Source organism: Epinephelus lanceolatus, chromosome 4 (assembly GCF_041903045.1).
Source record: "Epinephelus lanceolatus isolate andai-2023 chromosome 4, ASM4190304v1, whole genome shotgun sequence".
Lineage (NCBI taxonomy): Eukaryota > Metazoa > Chordata > Actinopteri > Perciformes > Serranidae > Epinephelus > Epinephelus lanceolatus.
In genome coordinates, this window is record NC_135737.1 from 36,255,391 (window position 1) to 36,278,986 (window position 23,596).

At 41.7% G+C, this 23,596-nt stretch overlaps 1 protein-coding gene across 3 annotated transcripts in view; it reads right to left on the bottom strand.

Annotated features, from left to right (window-relative positions):
- Positions 1–23,596, bottom strand: part of kcnab1a (potassium voltage-gated channel subfamily A regulatory beta subunit 1a) — a 165,915-nt gene that overhangs the window by 134,673 nt on the left and 7,646 nt on the right. Inside the window, exon 1 of one of the 3 annotated variants that reach the window (XM_078167177.1) lies at positions 20,969–21,817. The exons of 1 other annotated variant lie outside the window; for it this stretch is intronic. In XM_078167177.1, coding sequence (XP_078023303.1) covers positions 20,969–21,255 — 287 coding nt within the window. In that variant the 5' untranslated portion in view covers positions 21,256–21,817. Of the gene's footprint in view, positions 1–12,327; positions 12,558–20,968; positions 21,818–23,596 lie in introns of those variants that run through there. One more of the 3 variants, XM_078167179.1, reaches the window with a different exon arrangement.

Genomic DNA, 23,596 nt, shown 5'->3' on the forward strand with positions numbered 1-23,596 from the left:
AGTTGTGAGCTAGGCTGTGGGTGTGGGTGGTCCTGGCTTCCCTCATTTACTTATGGAATTATTCTATACATCTTGAAATCTAATTTGATTGTGATAATATAGCAAAAACTAAAACACTGTAAATGAAAAACAGCACATAATTAAGAACTTTAAAGCCTCTATGGTATACCCACACAGGTGATTGCAATTGTTTTGGCTAATTAAGCTGCTTTTCAGGACTGTGTGGGTGTGTATAGACTGTTACTGTTATCAAGTGCAATATATTTACATTGTGTATTAAATTTACATTGTGACATTTATAGACTATATAACAGGGCTGTACGATCTCATACCTACAAGGTGACAAGTAGACACTGGAAGCAGAACTTTTTCAAAACACACACAGATATCCTCTTGTCCCTCTTTCTAGATGATCATTAACAAAATGACCTAAACCATTAAAGTGTTGAAATGAAACCACTTGAAGATAATGGGAAGGTGAAGCGGTCATATTACATCCTGCCAAACCACTTGGCTCTTCTGAAAAGTGCTTAACCATGGCTGTGTTCATCATCAAGGGGAGACCATGTAATAGGTCTATGCCAGGCTGGGGTGGTATTGAGGTATCATGGAATTTGGAAATCAAGAAGGTGTGATTTTAACCACTGTCAAATATACAGACGCCCCTCTTTCTATTAAATTGACAATGAAGATGCCATATTGAGGTGAGGAACTGTAGGACTGGTGAAAAAGAAAAATGCCTCTGCCCCTGTTTGGGTGTATTGCCACATGTTTAACTCCATCTCAAGATGACTTCTTCGAACTGCAATCAGTTTATTGTCTGTTTATTATGTCCATTCAGCCCACTGATGTGCCAGTATCTGACACAGCAACAAGTGTCGCCAGGTCCTCAAGCATCTACAGAGGAAGGGTGCTTTCCCATCTATTGATTACTCTATGGCAGTGGTTTCCAACTTGTCCAGTCCCGGGGTCCAGATCTATGCTTAGTCAATAGTTCAAAGTCCACAAAGTTTAATACATTAAGCGTCATACTTGCATTTGGCCATATCGTCAAGCTGCTGTCCATTAGTCACTCACTCTACAGCAGGAAGCAGCACTTTGCAGCACCTGGAAATTTGCTGTACTTAAAAATAAAATCAAAGTGTGTTCTTTTTATGAACTTGACACATTTGTGAGTCACCTGCTGTCCAATCAGAATGGACCGTGACCCACCAGCTGGGAACCACTGCTCTATGGGCCACTTTTAAACCCAGCAAGACTTGTCTAAGTAGACTAATTGTATACTAGACACGCAGCATTGTAGGCTAGATAACAACATGCTACAGTGACATTTAACTGAGTTTTTACAGTATTATTTTTTGTTTGTTTGTTTGCTTTACCGTCATTCACCATATACCCCAGTGAAATCTCAGGAAGGTATGAAAAAATAGATACAGCACAAGCCAATTAAGTGCCTAAAAACAAGGACTGGAGTCAAACTAACACTGAAGTCCAAACTTGAAAAGGAAGACCGAAGCAATCTGATTCGGATTCCCCTCCATGTTTTGGCATCCATCATGTTATTCCAAGAATTCATTTTACAAAAGCTTGTCTTAAAATAATAAAAGGCTGATCGAATGTTTTGTGTCTGGGAGGGGGGGGTTATAAGTTACAATGTGTTGGTACAACTAAGAAGAGTGTGTGTATTTCAGTGTATGGGATGGAGTTGTGCAATGGGCTGCGTGGTGTGTTGAAACAAAGCACAAACATAAATCAATAAAAAAAATTATATGAAAAAGATATTTTTGGCAGATATATAGATGAGGAAAGGTTGTGTTAGGGGAGTGTATATTTATTTTGTAACACTGGGTGGTACTTGGACTGTAAATAAACTGGGTTTATTATTTATTTAATCGGGTGGTAAATACTGGAAATGACTGTAAGTTGTAAATAAATTTGGGAATTTATTGAAATAATATATGAGTGAAAAGAAGAAATGTAAGAAAGGGGTAGGGACATACAGGTTTTACTTCTACCTACTCCTTTTAGGACACTGGTGGGTTTTTTTTCATTCATTAATTCATTCAAGAGAAAAACGGTACGTGTGTATTGATCTACTACATGTGCATGTGTGAGCACTAGTGTGATATGATCTACACACGAGGGATTTCCCATCACTCTTATGTGCTGACAGGAAATTTCTGCACCACATCTCACGCCATTATATCATCTGTGCAACACACAACTCATCTAACAAGATTTATGGACTGTGTCTGTGTGAAACAGGTGAGATTGTTTCCATCAGTATCTGTTCCTGCACAGGAGATTAAATTCTTTTACACAGTGTCACAATGACACGCCACAAAAAATACGCAGCAGGTAAACCAACAATGAAAACATTACGGATGAAAACATTTTCAGGTATATAACTGAACTGTAAGATTACATTTTACACATCGTGGTGTGCTACAGATAGAGGTTAGGCAAGGCAAGGCCAACCTTAGTCATATAGCGCATTTTCTATACAGCAGAAAACTCAATGGGATTTACAGGAGAGTTACCAAAAAAAAACAACACATTCACAACTGATCTGTCACAACAAACACACCGCAGAGTGTAAACGCCAACTACTAAGTGACAAAGATGTAACACTTGTTGTTGAAAGGCAACATAAAAAGAAATGTTTTGATGCTGCTTTCAGAAGGAGTAGAGTGTGAACACTGAATACTCAAAAAGGCTTTTTCTGCTATACTGGTTTTTCAGTTGAATCACAGAACAGCTAAAATGCGACTGCTAGATGACCTGAGAGGTCTGGGTCATGACTTGTAAGTATGTCAAACACATATCATGAACAAAGCAATTCAGAACCAACTGATTTCAGCACATATGGAGGCCAGTATGTGAATCGAGGGCGGATGTAGTGTGCTTTCTTTGGTTAGTCCATGTTCAGACTGCTGCTGGTGCCGAAGCACTCAGATCAGTAAAACTAGCAAAACCACAGTGTAGAAATGTTCTGTTACAAGGAAAGTCCTCAAATCATTTTACTGCTGCTATTCAAGTAAAAGTACGTAAGTATTAGCATCAAAATATGCTTCAAGTACCAAAAATATAAATACTCATACCTTAATCTCTAAAAGTATATAAAAATGTATAAATTAATTGTTGTTCAATATTAGTTATATTTTTGTTTAATCTGATTCTGTAACAATTAACCATAGCTGTCAAATAAAAAAAGTGGAGTAGAAAATGTGGAGGAGCAGTGTAAAGTGTTATGTAGCATGAAATCAGTTTATTGTCTGTTTATTATGTCCGTTCAGCCCACTGATGTGCCAGTATCTGACACAGCAACAAGTGTCGCCAGGTCCTCAAGAATGAAGAATGAGGAATGAGGATGTCCCGATCCGATCTCAAAAGCCCCGTTTCCACCGAGCAATACGATACGGTTCAGTTCAGTTCGGTACGCTTTTTTTCCATTTCTTCTGTGAAAAGTTGTGGATGGTACCAATGTACCATCCCAATTTTGGGTCCCCCCTCTGTTGGGGTACCTAGCACACAGATCTTGTACTAAAAGGTGGAGCTGTGAACACTGCAGTCTGTTGATTGGTCAATAGAGGACGATCACTCTGCTCGGGGCTGAGCTGTGGCTGGTTTTGAGGCTCATGTAACCATTGTTCATACCGTGGAGAGTTTAACATACTGTATATTAGTTAACTGCCACTAAAAAATGAAATGATGTTTTGCTGTTCTGTTTAGTTCTGAAAATGTCAGCGTGCAACCTTGTTCTGTGGACGATAAACAAGGTGCAGACTAATAAAGGAGGAAATACAGTGATTCCTGGATGGAGCAGTGAGTGACAACAACCCCGCCAACATTTAAGAGTACTGTTCGCAGTGGAAACACTATGGTCTAGGTCTGAAGGGTTACTTTATATATATATATATATATACACACACACATACATATACACACACATATATATATATATATATATATATATATATATATATATATATATATATATATATATATATATATATACACACACACTTTATTAATCCCCCTGAGGGGAAATTCAATTTTTTCACTCTTTTTGTCATTAACACACAGACACACACATGCACAAACAGGACCTATACATGCACAAAGTGGAGAGATGCCAGAGTGAGGGGGCTGCCTTGGTCAGGCGCCACGAGCGGTTGGGGGGTTCAGTGCCTTGCTCAAGGGCACCTCGGCAGTGCCCAGGAGGTGAACTGGCACCTCTCCAGCCACAAGTCCACGCTCCATATTTGGTCTGGACGGGGACTCGAACAGGCGACCCTCCAGTTCCCAAGTCCCTATGGACTGAGCTACTGCAGCTAAAGGAACCATACCAAAAGTGTTTGGTGGAAACCAGGCTAAAAATCGGTAGCGGGGCCAATCAAAGCATTTTCTAACTGGTCGGGATCAGCTATATTGAGCACAATCCAATCCTTTGTTTTACCTCAGTGGTCACACAGGTGTTTTTTCTTGCGATGCTGTCATGCACAGCAGTGTGAGTGCAGCCCTTGCCCTCGTCAACTCTCACTCTGCACCCTGCCCACTACGAAACACCACACACCACAAATGACAGCAAACCACGGTATGAGACTGTTTATTTACACTATTTACCCAAGTTATGAGCACTTGTTTGATTTCAGCTCAGTGAGAGTCTCTTGCATTTTGCTGTCATCTCTGTTGCATGGTGTATCACTTCGGGCAGAGAAGAGACATACAGTGGTGACCACAGTGACTATGCCAGTGCACCAAAAGCCCTGTGAGCAAAAATCCAATAAGAGTAATTCATTAATGTAATCCACACAAAAGACGTGCAGGCGACGACACTCAACACTCAATGGAATATAGTTCATTAAGGTAACTCAGGCAAAAGCTGCACCGAAGCAGCAACCACCGAAGAATACTCTCTTGAACGAACAGACAAATTCCCTACTGATAACTAGAAGAAAAAAAACATGAAGAAACAGCCTGGACACAGGCTTTTTTTTTCTTAATGCACTGCAGAGCTATTCCAATGTCATATATATGGAGTTTGCACTGAGTAGCTGTATTATCCTGGAAAACAGAAGTATCGGATTGGGACTCAATATGGGCTGATACTCAATATTAAACTACTCAGATCGGGATCAGGGGCAGGAAAAAAAAACTTGATTGGGACACCCCTAACTAGAAATCCTCAAGCAGAGTACAAGTACCTCAAAATTACAGTATTATAGCATTACGGCAGTCTATTTTACAGGTTACAAAGCATGTGTAAATCTGTCCAGGACTGGTTTTGATCAGAACCTCGTATTCATGCAATAAAAGAAGTCATCACAAGCTAATCTTGTCACACTACTGTGCAAATACTCATTAAATTACATACTGAAACAGAAGACTGCAGTCACTGGCCACAGGTTGCTGCATCTTTGCTGCAATGCTGCACTGAAGCCACTGAAACACTTAATTGTTCATTTATAGATTTAAATTTATGCAACCTCTCGTTCAGTATTTGCACAACAATGCTCTCAGAGTATTGTTGTGCATCTATTGGCACAGTGTTTCCCTGCACTTATTGCAGTGTTTAAACAGTGACAAATACTGCAGTCAAAACCACCGTGTGTCTGTGTGTGTGTGTGCGTGCATGTGTGTGTGTTTGCTGGGTCAACACTGCCCTTTAATTGTAATTATGATGACAATCTCTCATATCCCACTCTGTGTCCCTGGTCGCCTCACCTCTTCTCTCTAAATAGGCCTTGGAGGAGAACACAGTATATTACCTTTTCTTATAAACGATAGCAGTGCACCCGAGAACACACATCCAGACACACACACACACAAACTGACGAAGACTCAAGCTCCACTCTTTTCTATTACAATCCTACATACACGCATGCACGCACGCAGGAAAAGACAAGAAAAGTGCTGATCCGAGGGAGCATAAACTTTGCCTGCGTCAGTGTATCAGCTTAGTGCTGTAAAGCGGAGATATATGGTGACTCTAAAAGTGAGTGTCTATTCTAAGCATGACTGTGCAAAAAATGTAGATGGAGGGATACCGCTAATGACAGGACCCAAGGAGTGTCAGAGACAAAAAGAAAGATTGACAATAGACAGAAAGGAGGGGAGGAAGAAAATGAAAGAAATTGTTATTGGTATTTGTTTATCTGCTGAAGGAGCTGCCCCCTCTTGAGTCGAGGTTTCAAAGGTCTCTCTGCAATCCACAGTAGGTGACACTCCTACTGACTCCACCGCTGCATGAGCACTGCAGCACCTCTTAAAGCAATACAGTATTTCACTTTAGTCACACATCGTCTCCTCTCTTCGCAAACACACAGGAGCTCATGAGCAATTGACTTTTAGCTGCTCTGATTCACTGCCATCAGTGCACAGGCTTTTGTTTTTGAGCCGTTATCAGAGGAAACATTGCCGCATGTAGCTGTGCACAGATAAATGAAATATCCGGATGGTGCTGCAGTTTGTATTAGTGTGGAAACACAACTTTACACAAAGGAAGTGACTGCAGAGACAATCTTCAGCAGACATTTCTTTTTCCTTTGTCGCTCACACACTTTTAAACACACAGAAACACACTAATGTCCCCATGCTTTCATGGCCGTTGTCACGGTGACAGCAGGTCCACGGCTCCCCCTAGTGATGAAACCACAAACCAGCACAACATATGAACTAAATTACAGGACATCTCTCTGGCTCTCTCTTTTGATCTCTCTCTGCATCTCCCAAGACTCTCATTTTGTATTTCCTCTCTGTAACTAACCCACTGCATCTTACTCCCCCGCCCACATGTACCACGTAACTGTTAAACATGTTTTTAAAGTGTCTCCAGTTCCTCTCCAGGGGTTCCTCACACACCTACACCATTACCCCTCCTCTGCAACTGCACCATCATTACAAATTAACTGCTGCTCCTATCGTGAAAGATCTATAGTGGGTGAGCAGAAGAAAATTCAGTCTCACATGCCATCCTTGCTCCAAACACACCTATTAGTGAGCCACTGTGGGGATTTCTAATAGACTTACATGAACATGTGCTCAGACCACACAGACTATCATTAAGAGTTCTGCTACTTCGGCTGTAGTCTGATTTGCCAAGGGCCACAGGGTCACCTTAGACATAAGTTAATAGATTTAAAGTAAAAGGATGAGTGTGTTGAAGTTAAAGTTGGCACGGCTCCTTCCCCTTTACATGAGGCAGTGTGGGAGGGTAAGATGAAGCTCCACTGGGGCGTTATCCTCAGGCGACCTCAGCGAGACCCAAGGAGAGCGCTGCCTCTTAAATAACCGCTTATCAGTGCTCATCAATTATGGACAAATACCAAGAGAGGGGGTGAGCGAGGCAGCGATACTTAAAGACCAGAGCGGAGAAAGACACAGATCATTTATGTGTTAAATAGAAGATGTTTTGTCCTTATTTTAAAAGCCTGTGCCCACTGCCCAGTAAATGAAAAGCTGTGTCCATTTCCAAAGCTAACACAGTTTCAGAGAGTGTCAGCCGAGCCTGGTAATCCACAGTGACTGTCTGGCCCGCTCCTAAATAAGTACGTCAATGAGATAAACTGAGGCCCTATCGATTCTCACAGTCGTCTAGTGCTGACACTAGTGAAACACCAGAATTCTGTGAATGTGTGTGTGTGTGTGTGTGTGTGTGTGCAGACACTCTGAGCGCGGAGGCCATGCGTGCAAGAGTCCTGTTGATTTTTCAAGCTGCTGAGATGATTAATTAATGAGAATCATGTTAAGAACATGCATTAGCTCACTCGATAGCTGACTAATGATATGGTAATGTGTGTGTGTGTGTGTGTGTGTGTGTGTGTGTGTGTGAGTGAGTGCTGGGGGACGGCCCTATGACACATTTAGGAGACAGTTTCAGACTTGTTAAGGCCAGGGTGGAAACAGCATTGACTAAAGTGGTGTCCCAAATTTAGGGGTAGACATACTGGCTCGGGGTTAGGAAAGGCTAAGCCTCTGGGGAGTTAACAAGTCATTGGGATGTCCCTGAAGTGACTGAAGTGACAAATGTAAGTGAGAGAGAGCGGGCAGTGCACAAAACGATCAATAAGTAAGACTGATAAAACACTAATTAACTTAAGCATTTCTGTCTAAGCGGTCCATCCTTCTCCTCCTGCTCTCAAATGACCTTACAGCTCTATACTGGTGTGAATGGTATCAAATTCAGAATATCAGGAACATTCACTGGACTAAATTATTATTTAGTCTTTGAGTTTTAGACTTTTTAATCTATTAAATTATCATTTATTTACAACTTTAAATTACAGCTCAAAAGTAAAATTAAGTCTTTTGATCATAATCTAAACCTTTAAAAATGTTGTCACAGCCGTAATGATTTATTAAATATTTTAACATATATGAGTAATAATTATTGGATTGCAAAGCATTAACACTGTACTTTAAAGCACCTGAAACTTCTTCCTTAGGCTACCCGACCAGACTTTCTTCTTGGGCTGTTAATCTTACATTTATAGATGTATGTAATGTTTTATGGGGGGCAGGTAGGGATGCACGATACTGGATTTTCTGATATGCCATTATATAACAACTCATTTGGCCTATAACTAATACTGATATTGATATAGCCACTTTTACCCCACCCAATCATCATCAAGTCTCCTCTGTAGTGAACTCAAAATCATATTATACATGCATGCTCGTATCGTGATGGCCCACCAGCAGATGGAGATGTGAAATACAATGTTTTTTAATGTATGTAATATTCATTTATTGTGCAAAATAAGAAAAACCACATTGGATGATACCGATAGTTCATTATAAAGCCAATATTGGCCGATACCAATAGTGCGCCAATATTATCATGCATCCCTAAGTGGAGGTTATGTTTTAAGTGTTTTATTTCTTCTTATATGATTATTGTCACATCTGTATACTATCAGATATTAATATATACTTATCATATTATACCACAATAGCCAGAATTATAAGTATATTATTACTTTCATTAATGTTGTTGTAAGCTATTAACATTATCATCGGTCCTGCATCTCTCTCTGTCTCTCCTTCTGTCTCATTGTGTCATACGGATTATCGTTAATGTATTATGTTGATCTGTTCTGTACGACACCTATTGCGAGAGTTTTTCCGTATCTGCTGCGAGTGTCGAAAGGACAGAGTGATGTCGTATACTGTAAATCCCTGTGAGGCAAATTGTGATTTGTGATATCGGGCTTTATAAATAAAACTGAATTGAATTGAATTATGTGTCTTGACTGTTCTGCTGTGATTGGTTGTTTCACTGCCATGAGCACAGTGAAGCAAAGTCCCCACAACTAAGTTGTATGGTCAAGTGATAGAAGAACACATGTGATATGTTCACTCAGTTGCCAGTTTATTAGGTACACCTAGCCACAACTAATGCGGTCTAATACAACAGCCCTGCAATAAATCCAACCTTTATGCAAGTGATAATGTTGAGTTCTTGTTAAAACTGTTTTTAGTTAGGTGTTGAATGAACTTGAGTGTTGTAAAACAGGTGTTTCTATTATTTTGTCCATCCCATATTAATGAGGGCAGGCTACATAGTGTAAATACCTCTCTGTATAAGGCACCTCAGTTTGGCAGTACCACAAAATTTGAGGTTCACAGTGACAATGACAAATTGACAATGTACACAATAGCATGGGGCTGCTAGTGTGTAATTTTTTTTTAGGTGCAACTTAAATGAAAATATAGGTGAATAAAAAACAGATGTTAGTTTCTTTTGACATCAAAAACAGCAACAACAAAAAATTAAATCAGTGCATGTATCGAATACATGACTTACATCACTACAAGTCATTACTCATTTTACAGCACAACTTAAAATCCAAAGATAGATCAAATTTAGCCTGTAACCAACTACCAGACTTCCAACACAAACACTCACAAATTGCACACAGTGAAGAAGTGACTTCATTTCAATTTTTCTCATTTTCCATAAACGCTTATCCAGTTAAGGGCCGCAAGGAAGAGTACACCCTGGACAGGTCGGCAGACTATCACAGGGCTGACACAGCGATAGACACCCATTCACACTCACATCCACACCTACGGATAATTTAGAGTCACCAATAACCCTAACCCACATGTCTTTGGATTGTAGGAATAGAGTGTGCCAGGGCTGACGTCAGAACCCGCAAGTTTAGCATCGTGCTGGTTCCCGGAAGAGAAAGTGAATGTGATTTTTGCATTGCGTTTTGGATTATGTCAGAAAATAAGCTCTGTGGCTAACACAAGTTTATGATACTTACAGGTTTTGTTCAGCGAGATAATCTTCACATATGAACACCTTTCATACTGTATTTGAAGCTTAAATGCGATCGCCAGAAGTAAAAAGCTAACGTTAGGCTTTAATGGACTACATGACTACTCCACGGTCGCATGACTCTTGATGTCACCGCCACTAAGCTTTCAACTGATTTGGCCACTTTATTTTAAAAACATTGTATAATGGGGAAATCGGACTGTTTAAGCTAAATAAGAAGCTGTAATGGCGGACTGCCAGCACTCTTGCCTGTTCGGGGGTGATGACGTTTAATGTCCCCGACAGGGTTTGTAGTCGTATTGAGCAACTTGTTAGCAACCGCCTTTTTTACGACACGTAAAAGCTTCAGAATTCACAAGTAGGGTATTTACTAACTTTTTATGTCGTAGAACAAAACCTGAATCTCACTTAAGCTTTTGTTAACCACAGACCTTATTTGAGGCATTTTACCAAAATCCCATTCAAAAAACGTATTGACTTTTAGACGAGAGAACCCGAAGTGCTAAAAGCACTAACGAAGTTCCGGGTTTACTGGCACACTCTATAAGTGACTTGAATAACAAAAATGCAACCTGGGGACAATCTAAACGTACTTTGCCCCGGGGCCACTTTTGCAAAATGACAACAGGTCAGTGGCTCTGCATCCATATGCAGGGGCGCTTCTAGGGTATGAGGACATTTGAGGCTTAGCCTGGACCTCTGTTTGGGGTTCCAGGGGATCATTTCCTCGGAATTTTTGTTTGCTTGTTTGTTTGTTTTCATAAACAAGCTCTATTATTTGGGGCGGCAGTAGCTCAGTCCATAGGGACTTGGGTTGGGAACCGGAGGGTCGCCTGTCCAAGTCCCTATCCGGACCAAAATACGAAGCATGGACTGGTAGCTGGAGAGGTGCCAGTTCACCTCCTGGGCACTGCCGAGGTGCCCCTGAGCAAGGCACCGATCCCCCCAACCGCTTGGAGCGCCTGTCATGGGCAGCCCACTCTGACATCTCTCCACTTAGTGCATGTATAGGTCCAGTTTGTGCATGTGTGTGTTTGGACCTGTGTGTAATTGACAACAGAGTGAAAAATTGAATTTCCCCTCGGGGATTAATAAAGTATATAAAAAAAAAATAATTAAAATTATGATGCTTTATTAAGCACTCTAGCACCTTAAGCTACTTTCAAACCACCGTGTGGCATCTCACTGCCTGCTGTCATATCAATGGGGGAATGGCCATAGAGGTGAGGCAGTTTTGAACATGGCGGCAGGGGTATGAAGCAGTTGCCGCCCACCTGAACATGTACGTATTTTGCTCAGCCTGGCATACTTCATTGTGTTGAACTTCTGGCAGTAGCCACCTGGCTTTGGCCAATCAAAATGAAGGGGGTGGGCATCACAGAGGCAGAAAGATGACAAGATGGAGCTGATAATGTTGGTGTCTGGATACTCAGGTGACTGATAAATTGTCCACATATGTATAAATCTTTGGTCATTTCAGTGTTTTCTTGCTCCAGTAGGTATTTATACAGCACCATCAAGCTTGCACTTACAACTTCCACCAAAACACCTGCCCACCATCACAGCCCTGGACCATATCACAGCCCTGGACCATAGGGACAGCAGCCAAAAACGCTTTGTTTTTTTGGCGAAGACACTTGCAGGTAAGCAGTTGTCAGGGTCGTTGCCACGCGGTGGTATGAAAGTAGCTTTATGTATAGTAAAAAATAAAATCCCAATGTAAATTAACTTATTTTCACTGTGAATTAGAAAATGGTTTGGGGGGCACCCAGCACCCTGTCAGGGGCCAGATTAAGCCCACTGGCCTTAAACTAAGTATCACGGCCATACAATAACACAACAACTCCAATGTCAAACCAAACCAGACACAGCAGAAGAGAAGCCTACATTTTACCAAGTTAATAACCTCCATAACACCAGCAGCTTATTACACAGCAACAGAAATATGACATTTAACCAGCAGCAAAGCCACAGAGCAACCAAAGACACAGCCACAGACAGAATACGGACAGTTTAAGACATAATAGTGAATTACTCACGCTATTGAAGAAGACGCCATTCTCCTTGGATTTAAGTGGTCTGTAAATGTCGTGTGTTTTTGGGATGAGAAACTCTCTTCAACGCAGCCAGCTAGCAAACCTCACAAAACTCACGTGAAGTAACTGATAAATGCTATATTGTAAAACTAGTTAACTCTCTCTCACGGTTATTTAACTTAAATTAGTTACGAACTTCTTATCATTTGAGTCTTGTCCGTCCAGCCTGGCAGTGACGGGTTAATGTGATGTGTTTTCTTAATGCTAATCAAAGTACGTTGCTTCACCTGTGCACACGTCTCGTGCCGCAGGGCTGCAATACCATTTATCACCACACATGCTCACTCAACATGTGACCGCCGTTACAATCCAGAGGGGCGCTGTTGCACCGATTTGAAGAAACTCAATCCAACTGTGGAGGAGATGCCAGATGTCACCACGCAATACAGGAAACTGATTCATCTTTTTAGTTGTAACAATCATAGCTAGTTAAGTGGAGGAAGTGGGGGAAAGTATGTCCTTAAAATCCTCTGTAGTTTGTTGCTTTAACAGTGTGTAACTTAATTAAACACACTGTAAAATCCCTGGTTAAGGGGATTTCCTGTCTTTTAATTACAAAATGAGGCGCACTCTTTCTTTCTGTCCAGAGTAATTTATTGCATGACAGGTTCTAAGCCAAAGGTGTCACAGGAGGCTCTTAGTCGGGCTAGTACCTTGTGTGTAAAGCCCATAACGTTTTAACGCATCCACACAGGGCTTTTAATAGCTTTAAAGCAGTCGTAATAAAAAACGTCTCTAAACCTTTCAGTGCAAAGTCGATCTTGATGGTTGATGCTAATGGGTGTGCAATAAAACAAACACATACACACACACACACACACACACACATACACACTCACTCACACACTTGATTTGCCAATTGAAACTGCAGGGTAATGAATTTCCTACCAATAACATAGATGTCATGAAAAAAAATAGCTCCTTAGTAGTGCATGCCTCCACGAACATCACCCACGTATACACAAACACACACACACACACACTTCTGTTACACACACACTTCTGTGACCGTCTGATCAATTAAGTATTTAGTGAGGATACCAGCTCCTATGTTAAATATTCACTTGTTTTCCAGGATTAATAAAGAATGAGCAATTGACGCATTTATCTGCTTGCGTATCTCTATGTCTGTGTCTGATTATGTGTGTCTGACTATGTGTGTGTGTGTGTGTGTTTGGGCACACCCGTGGTCTTGGAATCACTGGTTGAGTGCACAACTTCACTCACTGCTTCTCAAGTGTCGATTGGTTACAGCTTCATTAGGCTCTGATTAAGAACACAGACTGACACACACACACACTATCACCACAATATAAAGTGAGACAAATTAGTCCCCATTTTCTTGCACTTGAGTGTAAACACCACTTGCGTCTTTTGATTTCTTCTTTTCATTTTAAAACAGTCCTCTTTTATTTCCATTTGAGTTGTGTTCACCTCTCTTCACCCCTCCATCTCCAGTTCTTCACCCTTGTTTCTGTCTGTTCGGCGCTATAATAAATAGAGTTGCGTGCCTGCAAAGCTTCTCCTTACATAGGCAGATGCCAGAGTCTAAACACTCTTAGTGGACACAAGGCTCCGGTCCAGAGAGGAAAGCCTGGCTGTAGTCAGTAAACATGCACTGTTGCTTTCTCTTATTTGGGGTTCAAATAGCAGCGCTGTTATATTTGTTCTGCTTTTCTTTTGCTGCCTTAAAGTAATGTGGAGCCTCAGAAACAGTCCCACAGAGCAAAGCTTCCCCTCAGCCAAAATAAATTGAATCAAATGATGAGCCTATAACTAACCCCTGAACAGTGTGGGTAGTGGTATCTTCATGTTCATTTGAGTTCATTTGAATTATAATTTTAATGCAAATTAAGATTTACCACTAGAGCAAACAATAATCATATGCATGTTTGCAAAAAGGCTCCAAAGTGTGTCAGAGCATATTTGGTGGTACTCTATAGCCTGTAAATAGAACACATTCTCACTCCGACCTCGTCACAAATCGACATTTGTTAATGGACTTTCCACGTCCAGATACAACGAGCAAGGTACCCTGGGTGTGTTGGTTGTTGACGTCCTGGGACACCGTGTCAAGTTCTGCCTGTTACATGCATTGTCTTCCTTCAAAATCTACTTCCTTTTTCACAGGAAGTTTACTGTTTACATGCAGTCTCTTTCAAAATAAATGCACTACATCAGTACAACACTGTGACTTGACGTTTTTTTTTCCTTCAACAACAAACGCACATAGTTAGGTTTTGGAAAAAAGAACAGGGTTTGGCTTTATAATCTCATGGAACACAAGCACCACTATCCCGGGTGAAAGTCAGTGGTTGTTGGACCCATCCACCACCCCTCCTGCCTACCCCACTCGGACTTTCACCGCCTATATTTTCACTCTTGTCCTACCGCGCTTCCCTCTGACATTGCCTGGCGCAGTTAAACTACCACCACAAGTCACTGCCCAACTGATGGATTTCAACGACTTCGGAGTGAGAGCAGGTTGGTAAATTAAGTATTAAGTAGATCACTGAACAGATTTTCATTTTTGTTCCCATCTCTAAAACACGTTATATTTTCTGCAGCAAAAGGACATCTTTCACTGCAGTTTATAATAAATATAACTTTCTTTAGAGTTGTTCCAATACCAGTATCACAAATGTCTCTGATACTGTCTAAATGCTGGGTCAGGCATTGGCAAATACATAAGACTATGCACCGATCCAATACTTCATCATTTATTAATAAGCCTTAAAGTAGTTGCACACCCACATAAAACTGCAATTTTCCTGAAAATCAATTCTTCTTCACCATTTTAAAGCCTGCAGAATAGTTGTGTTGTGCAGTCACTGGCAGCTACTATTGTAGAGTGGTGAAGAAAAATTGGTTTGCGCTTTTTGGTGGAACGTTAGCTGTTTTGGGAATATGTTCCACTGGATTAAAGAAAGTTCTATGGCATTCATGTTTTTGTGTATTTTTGTTCATTTTTTTTTATAAAGGTTTTAACCTATCGGCAATGTTATACAACAATGGTAGCACTCAATTTACATCCGTACAGGGTTAGTAGTATACAGCTGTGGTATCGTATTGGTGTTCTGTATTCTCTGATAGGCAAGGTATCGGAATCTGTATCGGGAAGGAAAACATGGTATCAGAACATCTCTCTAGTTTTCTTGCAGCAAGAGCAGTTCAAAATGTACACGTAGGGTCTCATTTATAAAACAGTGCATAGGATCCAAAAATGTACGTACGGACAAAAGGCAAAAATGGTGTGCAAAAAAATATCTGACAGTTTCTACAATCGGGCATCCACCTCACCATCCGTGTCGCCAATATCCTGTCTCCAAAAAGTTCATAAGCATGGGTCAGAGTTTCTCCCATCAAGTCTGTATGGGAAGTAGCGTACGCCTCTTTCAGGCCTGGTTTTGTGCATACCCAACGTTTATAAATGAGACCCCTGGTGATTAAAAAAGAAGTTACTGATTATGCTGCAAATAATCTCATAATGTATCTCAGTAATAATTAAAAAGGGTGAAAATATAGAGGGATAATTTTATGTGGCATTTTTCACTCATTTCACCCATTATTGAGATTTTACGTCTATTTTTTACTTTAACCTAGTTATGTGCGTCAAAAAGGTGGTTAAAGGGCAAATACAATGAATAATGTTAAAACAGAAAGATATGGAGATAGTAAAGAACACAGACACAGAGAAAAAAGTGAGTGACAGAGGAGGAGTAGACGAACAACTGTGGGGACACTCTAACTCTGTCACCTTCACACCACGGTCTGTCAGCAGATAGAGCTCATTTAATCAGATGGACTGACAAACATCCAGACTGTCTGCACACACACACACACATACACACACACACACACGCGCGCGCGCGCACACACAATAATACACTCATGAACACGACATATGCTTCATAATGTGACCTTCTGCCCCCTGGAGGTCTAAATGCCCCCTCACTCACTCCTTTACCCAGCATTCCCTGCTCAGTGTCCAATAACATCATGGGCTTGTGATTAATCCATTTCTCCACTGAGCTGATTGAATTGATGACTGATTTAATTTGGTCTGTGTGATCAAAAATCAGCGGAGTGCATTTTCCATTTAGGTTAAAAGGGGATGTACTAGATTTATTCTTCAACAAAGGTTGACTGAATCCAGTAGTTATTTTTCATCTTAATATTCATTTAGTTACATGAATGAAAACATGGAAACTGCCTTCCTGTCCAGAAGCAGCTATAACTGCTCAAATGAAACGCTAAAGACATCATTATTTTATGACAGCATGTTTTGAGCAGTGTTGCAGAAACTGTGAAGCAACCAGCATTTTACAAATGCAAAAAGAGCAATGAAGAAAAACTGTGAAAGTAACCTAATTAATTTCCTCCAAACTGTGCACAGTTGATTTCTGGCACAAACAAAGTGTCTCAACCAAAGCAGGACGATGACTTCCTCACACTGAGGTGATTCAAAATGGCAGACGGGGGAGGCTTGAATAAAACGCTGACCATCTTTGATACAACGCAAGAAGACTGGACCAAGAATGCAACAGAAGTAAAAACAGAATGACGCATGCGAGGGAAACACCACAGTGAACCTGTGACGGATTTTAACTCAGTGCGGTGAGGCGTTCAGGACAGACATGTGCACAGGCTGGCTGTCAAAGTGAGTTCCTTTCCTTAACAAAGTGGCTGATCTCTGCTTTTCCAACATGGTTCACTAACATTGTCACATAGCAACAATATCTGGCCCTGATTAGATAATTAGCGTAAACGTTCGCCACATTAGCCCCGTGGGAATGTTGAATGCATATGTTGTGAACTGAACACAGTTAAGTTGTCACCGCAGCCTACGTGGTCAAGATGCACATTAACGTTGAAGTGAACATGCACACGGGAAAAACCAAACACATGAAGACGCACACAGATGCTCTTTCACAACTGAAAACACACACCCACGCCCCAAACACAGACACACACACACTCATGAATAATAAACTGCAGGGCATGTGAGGCAGCGCTGTGAAGCTGAGGCTCAGGTCTGCCTGTAGTTTGTCTCTTCTTCCTCTTCCCATCTGTGCTCTTTGTATGTATTTTGAATGAATTAAGCATTTGCAAAAAAAAATAGAAATGTGCACATGCTCTTGCACGTCTGTTCAAAGGACTGAATTGTGTCAAAACAATAGGAAAAACTGAGGAGATTAATGTTGGTCTACAAAAACTGGGTTTAAATTTGAATTAATTTTAGGGATTGTTGGTTGAGGTTAGACGTTTTTTTTTGTAAGCACTTATGTCTTTGTTTAAAAGGGGTCACAAGCCAAGTAGGTTGGGTTAGAAAACGTTTCCACAGACAATGTCATGACTCACCTCTCGCTACAGAGCCAGAAGCATGTTACAGGAAAACTCGTCGGAAGGGCACTGAGGGCACCTCCTGATTTGCATCTCTTCCTCTAGGGTGTTCATATGTAAATAAAAGCATTTCATGTTAATATCTTGTGGCTGACTGTGTTTGTTTGGGTGAAATCATGGTCGGAGCTTGAAAAAAATGATTTACATTCCAGGAGTTCTTGGCTAGAGAAATAAAATTTATTTCCTGAAATAGATTTTCTCTCCTGTTTCTGTGAGTGTGTCTGTGTGGATGGAGTGCCCATCACAGGCCTTGACCACTAATACACACTGACCTGAAAAAGGAAGTGGGCAGCCAGCTGTTTTATTAGGTTACCATGGCAATGAACACAAACGTTCAACACACACACATAGGCCTGTGTTCACGCATATGCCAGGGTCCCAAGGCGAAACGCTAACAGCACATGGCCATATGAGCTCCCATAGCCAGGCTGACCCAACAGAGCTACAGAGTGTCATCACACTCCCCTTTCTCTCTCCCCATTGGTGGACACAGAGGGGTGATGGAAAAGTCATGCTCCATGCTGTCATTTCCTCTGCACCAACACAACAAGTTTAGGTGGTGTTATTATTACACTGATTGTAATGTAGTCAAATATGTTTGCAGAATATAGTCACAGAATCAGTGTTGAGAGAGCCGGGGGAATGAACGGGCTGTTCAAATGACTAAAATACAGTTCATGGAAATGTTAAGCCAGCAGCCTATCCAAATATAAAACACTCATGGACACCTCATTTCTAATCAACGCTTTGGAGCCTAGTTTGGATATTGTGTGATTGGCATTATTAACAGGTGTATTTTGCTCATTTCATCTGTCTGGAGTTTTGATTTAGGATTTTTTTTGCCCTCATAAATGTTATTCTGGTAGTGCTGTTTCCTGTTTTCTATCATACAGTGTCAGGTGTTCATAATAAACTTGGCCAAAGTTCCAAATAATGAGGCAGACGTATGTAAAAGTAATCCTGGTCAGCCTGTGATGGAGAGCATTATATGGTCATCTGCTCCAGACACATGACTGCAGGTGTTTACATTACATACGCTGCTACATGTAGCTACATGCTAACGTCAGAAAAACCTCTAATCTTGGTTGCTGATTTTGTTAATTTTTACCAGATGTCAGGTCAAATTCCTGCTGGAACATGTCCAGTTGTAAAGACTTGACGCTTGTCACAGTAGAGAGTGATGCTATACTGTGTTACAGTCATTACCCCAGCTGCAATGACGATGCAGAGACGCCGAGTTAATAGAAGACCCCCAAAAGTTGACCTATCAGAGCAGACAAGCCTTCTTTGGGAAAGGGACTTAAACAGACTTAAAAATGGAGTATTTGAGACAGAGGGTGAGAATATATGTGAAAGACTACACACATTATAAATAAAATGAAATGTTTTTGAACGTTAAAGTAGGTAAACATGTACTTTGAGAGCCCGGTCTCACTCCAAAGTCGTCGAAATCCAGCACTTGGGCAGTGCTTTTTGGCATCAGAAACCAATGAAAAAAGGCGTCCTGATACGCAGCAGGTTGTTATGGTTTAATGGCGCCAGGCGGCATCAGGGTGAAACGCAGCAGGACCAAGACGAAAGTTAAGGCGGCGAAAGTTGAGTCCAACAAACACTGACTTTCACCCAAATGAGGGGTTTTTGTGTCCCGAAAGATTCTAAAGCCAAACCCTGTTCGTGCTTTTGTTCCCTAAACCCAACCATGTGTGTTTATTGTTGTTGTTGCGTTGCTGTACCGACGTAGTGCTTTTATTTTGAAAGAGACTGTATGTAAATGTTAAATTCCCTGTGAAAATGGAAGCGTATTTTGAAAGAAGACAATGCATGTAACAGGTAGAACTTGACACTGCGTCCCAGCTACAACCAACAATAGAAACTCTATCAGAGAATAAAAAGCTTCATTCAGGTTCATTCTTCTCTTCTGGGAACAACAACACAATGAAAGCAGAGCGGCTACATGCTGTTTTCTAGCCCGAGGGCTGAGCAGTGATCCACAATGTTCCAATCACACTCACTCAAACAACTCACTCATCAACACGATGCTTTGTCACAGATAACAAACCAGAGGACAAAAACAGTGGCAGTGGGTCTCAACCAGTGGCTGACTAGCACTGTCATGAAGAGGATTATCTTCAAAACAAAAACATTTAACATGAGTCATTTGGAGGATGATTTAATGCATATCTTTTATTCAGTGCTATACTTACATACACTCGTATTATGCATGACCCTGGTGCAACCGCTTCTAGTAATGACACATTACTTAAGTCAAAACACGTGTCCAGTTTAAATGCTTTGCGCAAAATGAGCTACTCCTCACATATAGCTTAAGCTTCAGTGTATCTATAACACAAGTCTGAGTAAATGTAAAGGAATAAACTGTCCAAGATGAAGCAGACTAGTAAAGAACATTAAAAGTTGAAGATCTGGGCTTCGTGCCACATGATTTATTTGTGTGTGTGTGTGTTTGTTTACTGCATTAAATATGGTTCAATGTAGCATGTGACACATTTCAAAATGAGAGCAGACACTGAAAATCTCATCCTTCCTGTATTCTATCAATACTCATACAACACACTGACATAGAGTAAGTGTGTGCCTTCAGAGGCGTGATCAGTCAGCGGTTTCACGCTGAGATCAATAAACCCCATGAGGCAGTGGACATGACATAACAGGAGTGACCTTATAACTGTTGCAAACAAAGATGCAACGTGTGGACTCGGTGGGTTTTTAAGGGTCTGTCAACACCTCAGATCTGTGTTGTATCTTATTATTCCTGCTACTTTTGTGCAAACTTTTCTGTAACATCCACTAAACCAACATGACATCATATGAACAAAGCGTTTTAAAACAAACACTGGCCGAATTACAAGCTCCACAAGCAGCCAACATCCAAATATCTAGAGCGACAGATCTGTATAAAGGAAGCTGATCCTGGTGCCAAGGAAAGCAGATGATGGAATGACATCAACAAGGCAGAGGAATCTAAACTTAACGCAAAAAATGTAGACAACTCAGTGAGTCTCAAGTCAGCAGTGCGCAGAGACAACATGCACCCGCCTCAGCTGTGATGCTGTTTCGGGTTTCCATGGCAACACATTACCCTATAGGCACGAACCTCTGACTTTAAAAATCTCTGGTAAACTCCTGTTAACATTCCCACACACGCACTGAGCAAGGTTACCTGTAGACCATGCCTGTCTGGCTCTTGACCGTGTCGTGCAGCGACAGCGAGTGGAAGTTGAGAAACTCCTCCAGCTGTTTGAGCCGAGCCACACTGTTGGATTTGTTTGGCGTCCACAGCATCACAGGAGCATAGGGTCGCAGCGCCGTCCCCGTGGACATCTGCCTGGAGAGCCTCCCCTGACCCGGGCCTTGGGCCTGGCCTCCGCCCTGACCTCCTCCCTGACCTCTGGACCCCTTCTGCTTCGGGTTGGGGATGTCCGGGCATGTTGCTTTGTACAGGTACATCTTCCCGCTTGCTCCTTCACTTTATCCTCTCTTTCAGTCTCTCCCGTCGTCTGTGAATCTGTCCCACAAACATGTACGCTCAGAGTAATCCAGGTAGGCCGCCTCGCCCACACAGCGCTACATGGAGCAGAGGACTCTACTGTGTGTGTGTGTGAGCATGTGATTAAAGCTCAAAGGAAAGTGAAGTATTCCTCTGGATGCAGCTCCACATGAAGAATATTCCTCTTATTAAAAAAAAGAAATGCAGGAAAATCCAACTTGGAAAAAGCATGATTCAAAAAGAGAAAAACAGCAGAATTAAACTTGAGTCCGATCTGTCTGCGCAGGCTTCACGTCCACACAGGAAAAGCAGGCTTTTTCTTTACATGTGCTCCTCCATGGGCTGTGCCACATATGTTCTCTGTGCACATACACACATGCAGATATAGAGACACAGATATCCCACTCTCTCTCCCCTGCTCCCTCTATCACACAACACACACACACTCATGCTGTCACTTTGCCCCCTGCTCAGCCAGTCTACATTATAAGCTCAGTTTGGTTTTGCTCCCTATTAAATGGCATGGGAATCTGGGACATTTTTTACCGCCCTCCCTCTCTCTCTCTCTGTCTGTTTCACTCTCTCCCTTCTTTTACCCGTTTTCTCTCCAACTCCCTCTTATCCTCTCTCTGTTTCCCCATCACCCCTCCTTTGTCTCGCAGTATTCCCTCTGTCACAAGCCCTTTCACTTACTCCTCATTTCCTCACTTGCCTATCTTCCAGCATTTGTCTCCTGCTACTCCTTTTTCTTCCACCCATCTCTCTTTATCAGACACAAATACACACATTTTACTCATGTTTCCACCCCCAGCCCCTCCTTTAATATTCCCCTTTTCATTTCATCTCTTTTGTCTTCCACTTCTTCTCCTCCGTCTCTCTCAAAGCAAAGTGTACTCCGGAGTTTCGCCCATAACAAACACGCTCACACACACAAATAAATGAACACAAGCCAACAGTGAGTTACGCACAATTGCACAAAGTCTGTGGGCAGTGTTTTTCTAAATGAAGTGAACCGCAAAACAAAAATAGGGAAGCCACTTTCTTCTGGTATGTTTTCCCTCTTCCCCTCTCTCACACCCACCACACACACACACACGTAATCTCTCACCTCTGGCCTCCTCCTGGGAGCATTCAGTGACATGACGTCTGGTCCTTCAGTGGATTGTGGGAATCATGAGGAATGCCTTTCTCCCATATCAGGAAATTTGGGTTGAGACACACACTGTCACTCTTTCTACAAACACACACACACAAACACACACACACACACACACACACATTCATCCGTGGTATTCAACAAATCATTTAGGCAGTTGCTACTTGGCTGACGTGTCCAAACACAGATGGGGCCAACATACACATGCACACACAAGCAAAGCCCATACTGAAGCAATGATGGAAACATGAACACTTATTACATCTGTAAAAAGTTGTGAATGTGCTATGATGAGGGTCTTTTATATAAATCCATCCTCTTGTCAGAGTCAAGTTGCTTTCTTCTCTCCTGTAGGTATCAGGTACTGACTTGGCGGTCCTTTGTTTCTTAAACTTTGGGTCCAAACCCCAAATTGTGTATAGAGCTGGTTCTGGTGAATCCCAGCCTGACAAGAGTGCCACTGCAGGGGGTTTTGCCTTATCGTTTTGGTTTTGTTTGACATTTTTAATTAATCCTGGAAATGGTTTTGATCTGTGCAAAATTTGTAAAAATCCAACATCCAACCTGCAACATCAGAATGTCATCAAAACAACCACAGTTTTTGTTTTCTCCAAACTTTAAGAGTGACATCGGCCCAGAGCTGACCACTACCAGGACCTCATACTGAACCGCTCAATGCAAATACGACGGTACACATGCACACGCACCCAAACACACAGAATTAGGGAGGGACGCTGAGGCAGAGGGGCAGCTGTGTCTATTGTCCGGCAGGATGGGTGGAAAAACTGATCCTGCTTGGCAGCAGGAATGTCAGCTGAGCTTATGCAACGCCAGAATGTGTTTACGGCGTATTTATAGTCACTCTGAGCATACACATTCATACACATGGAGTCATACATGCACACACACTTAATGCATAAACTTTAATATCACCACAGCAACGAATTAACGCTGCTTTTTGCAATAAAGCACACACTTTTTTTCACATGTATTCATCTAACTTTATTTTTTTTCCTCTTATATTTTGGCCTCTGGTGTTGAGAGCAGCAGCAATCTCCTTTGAGCCGCTCTGCATGTTGGCAGGTGAGTCATTGACAAGAATAACAGGGAAAAGAGGGAGAGAATGGAGCGAGGGGGAGAGGGCA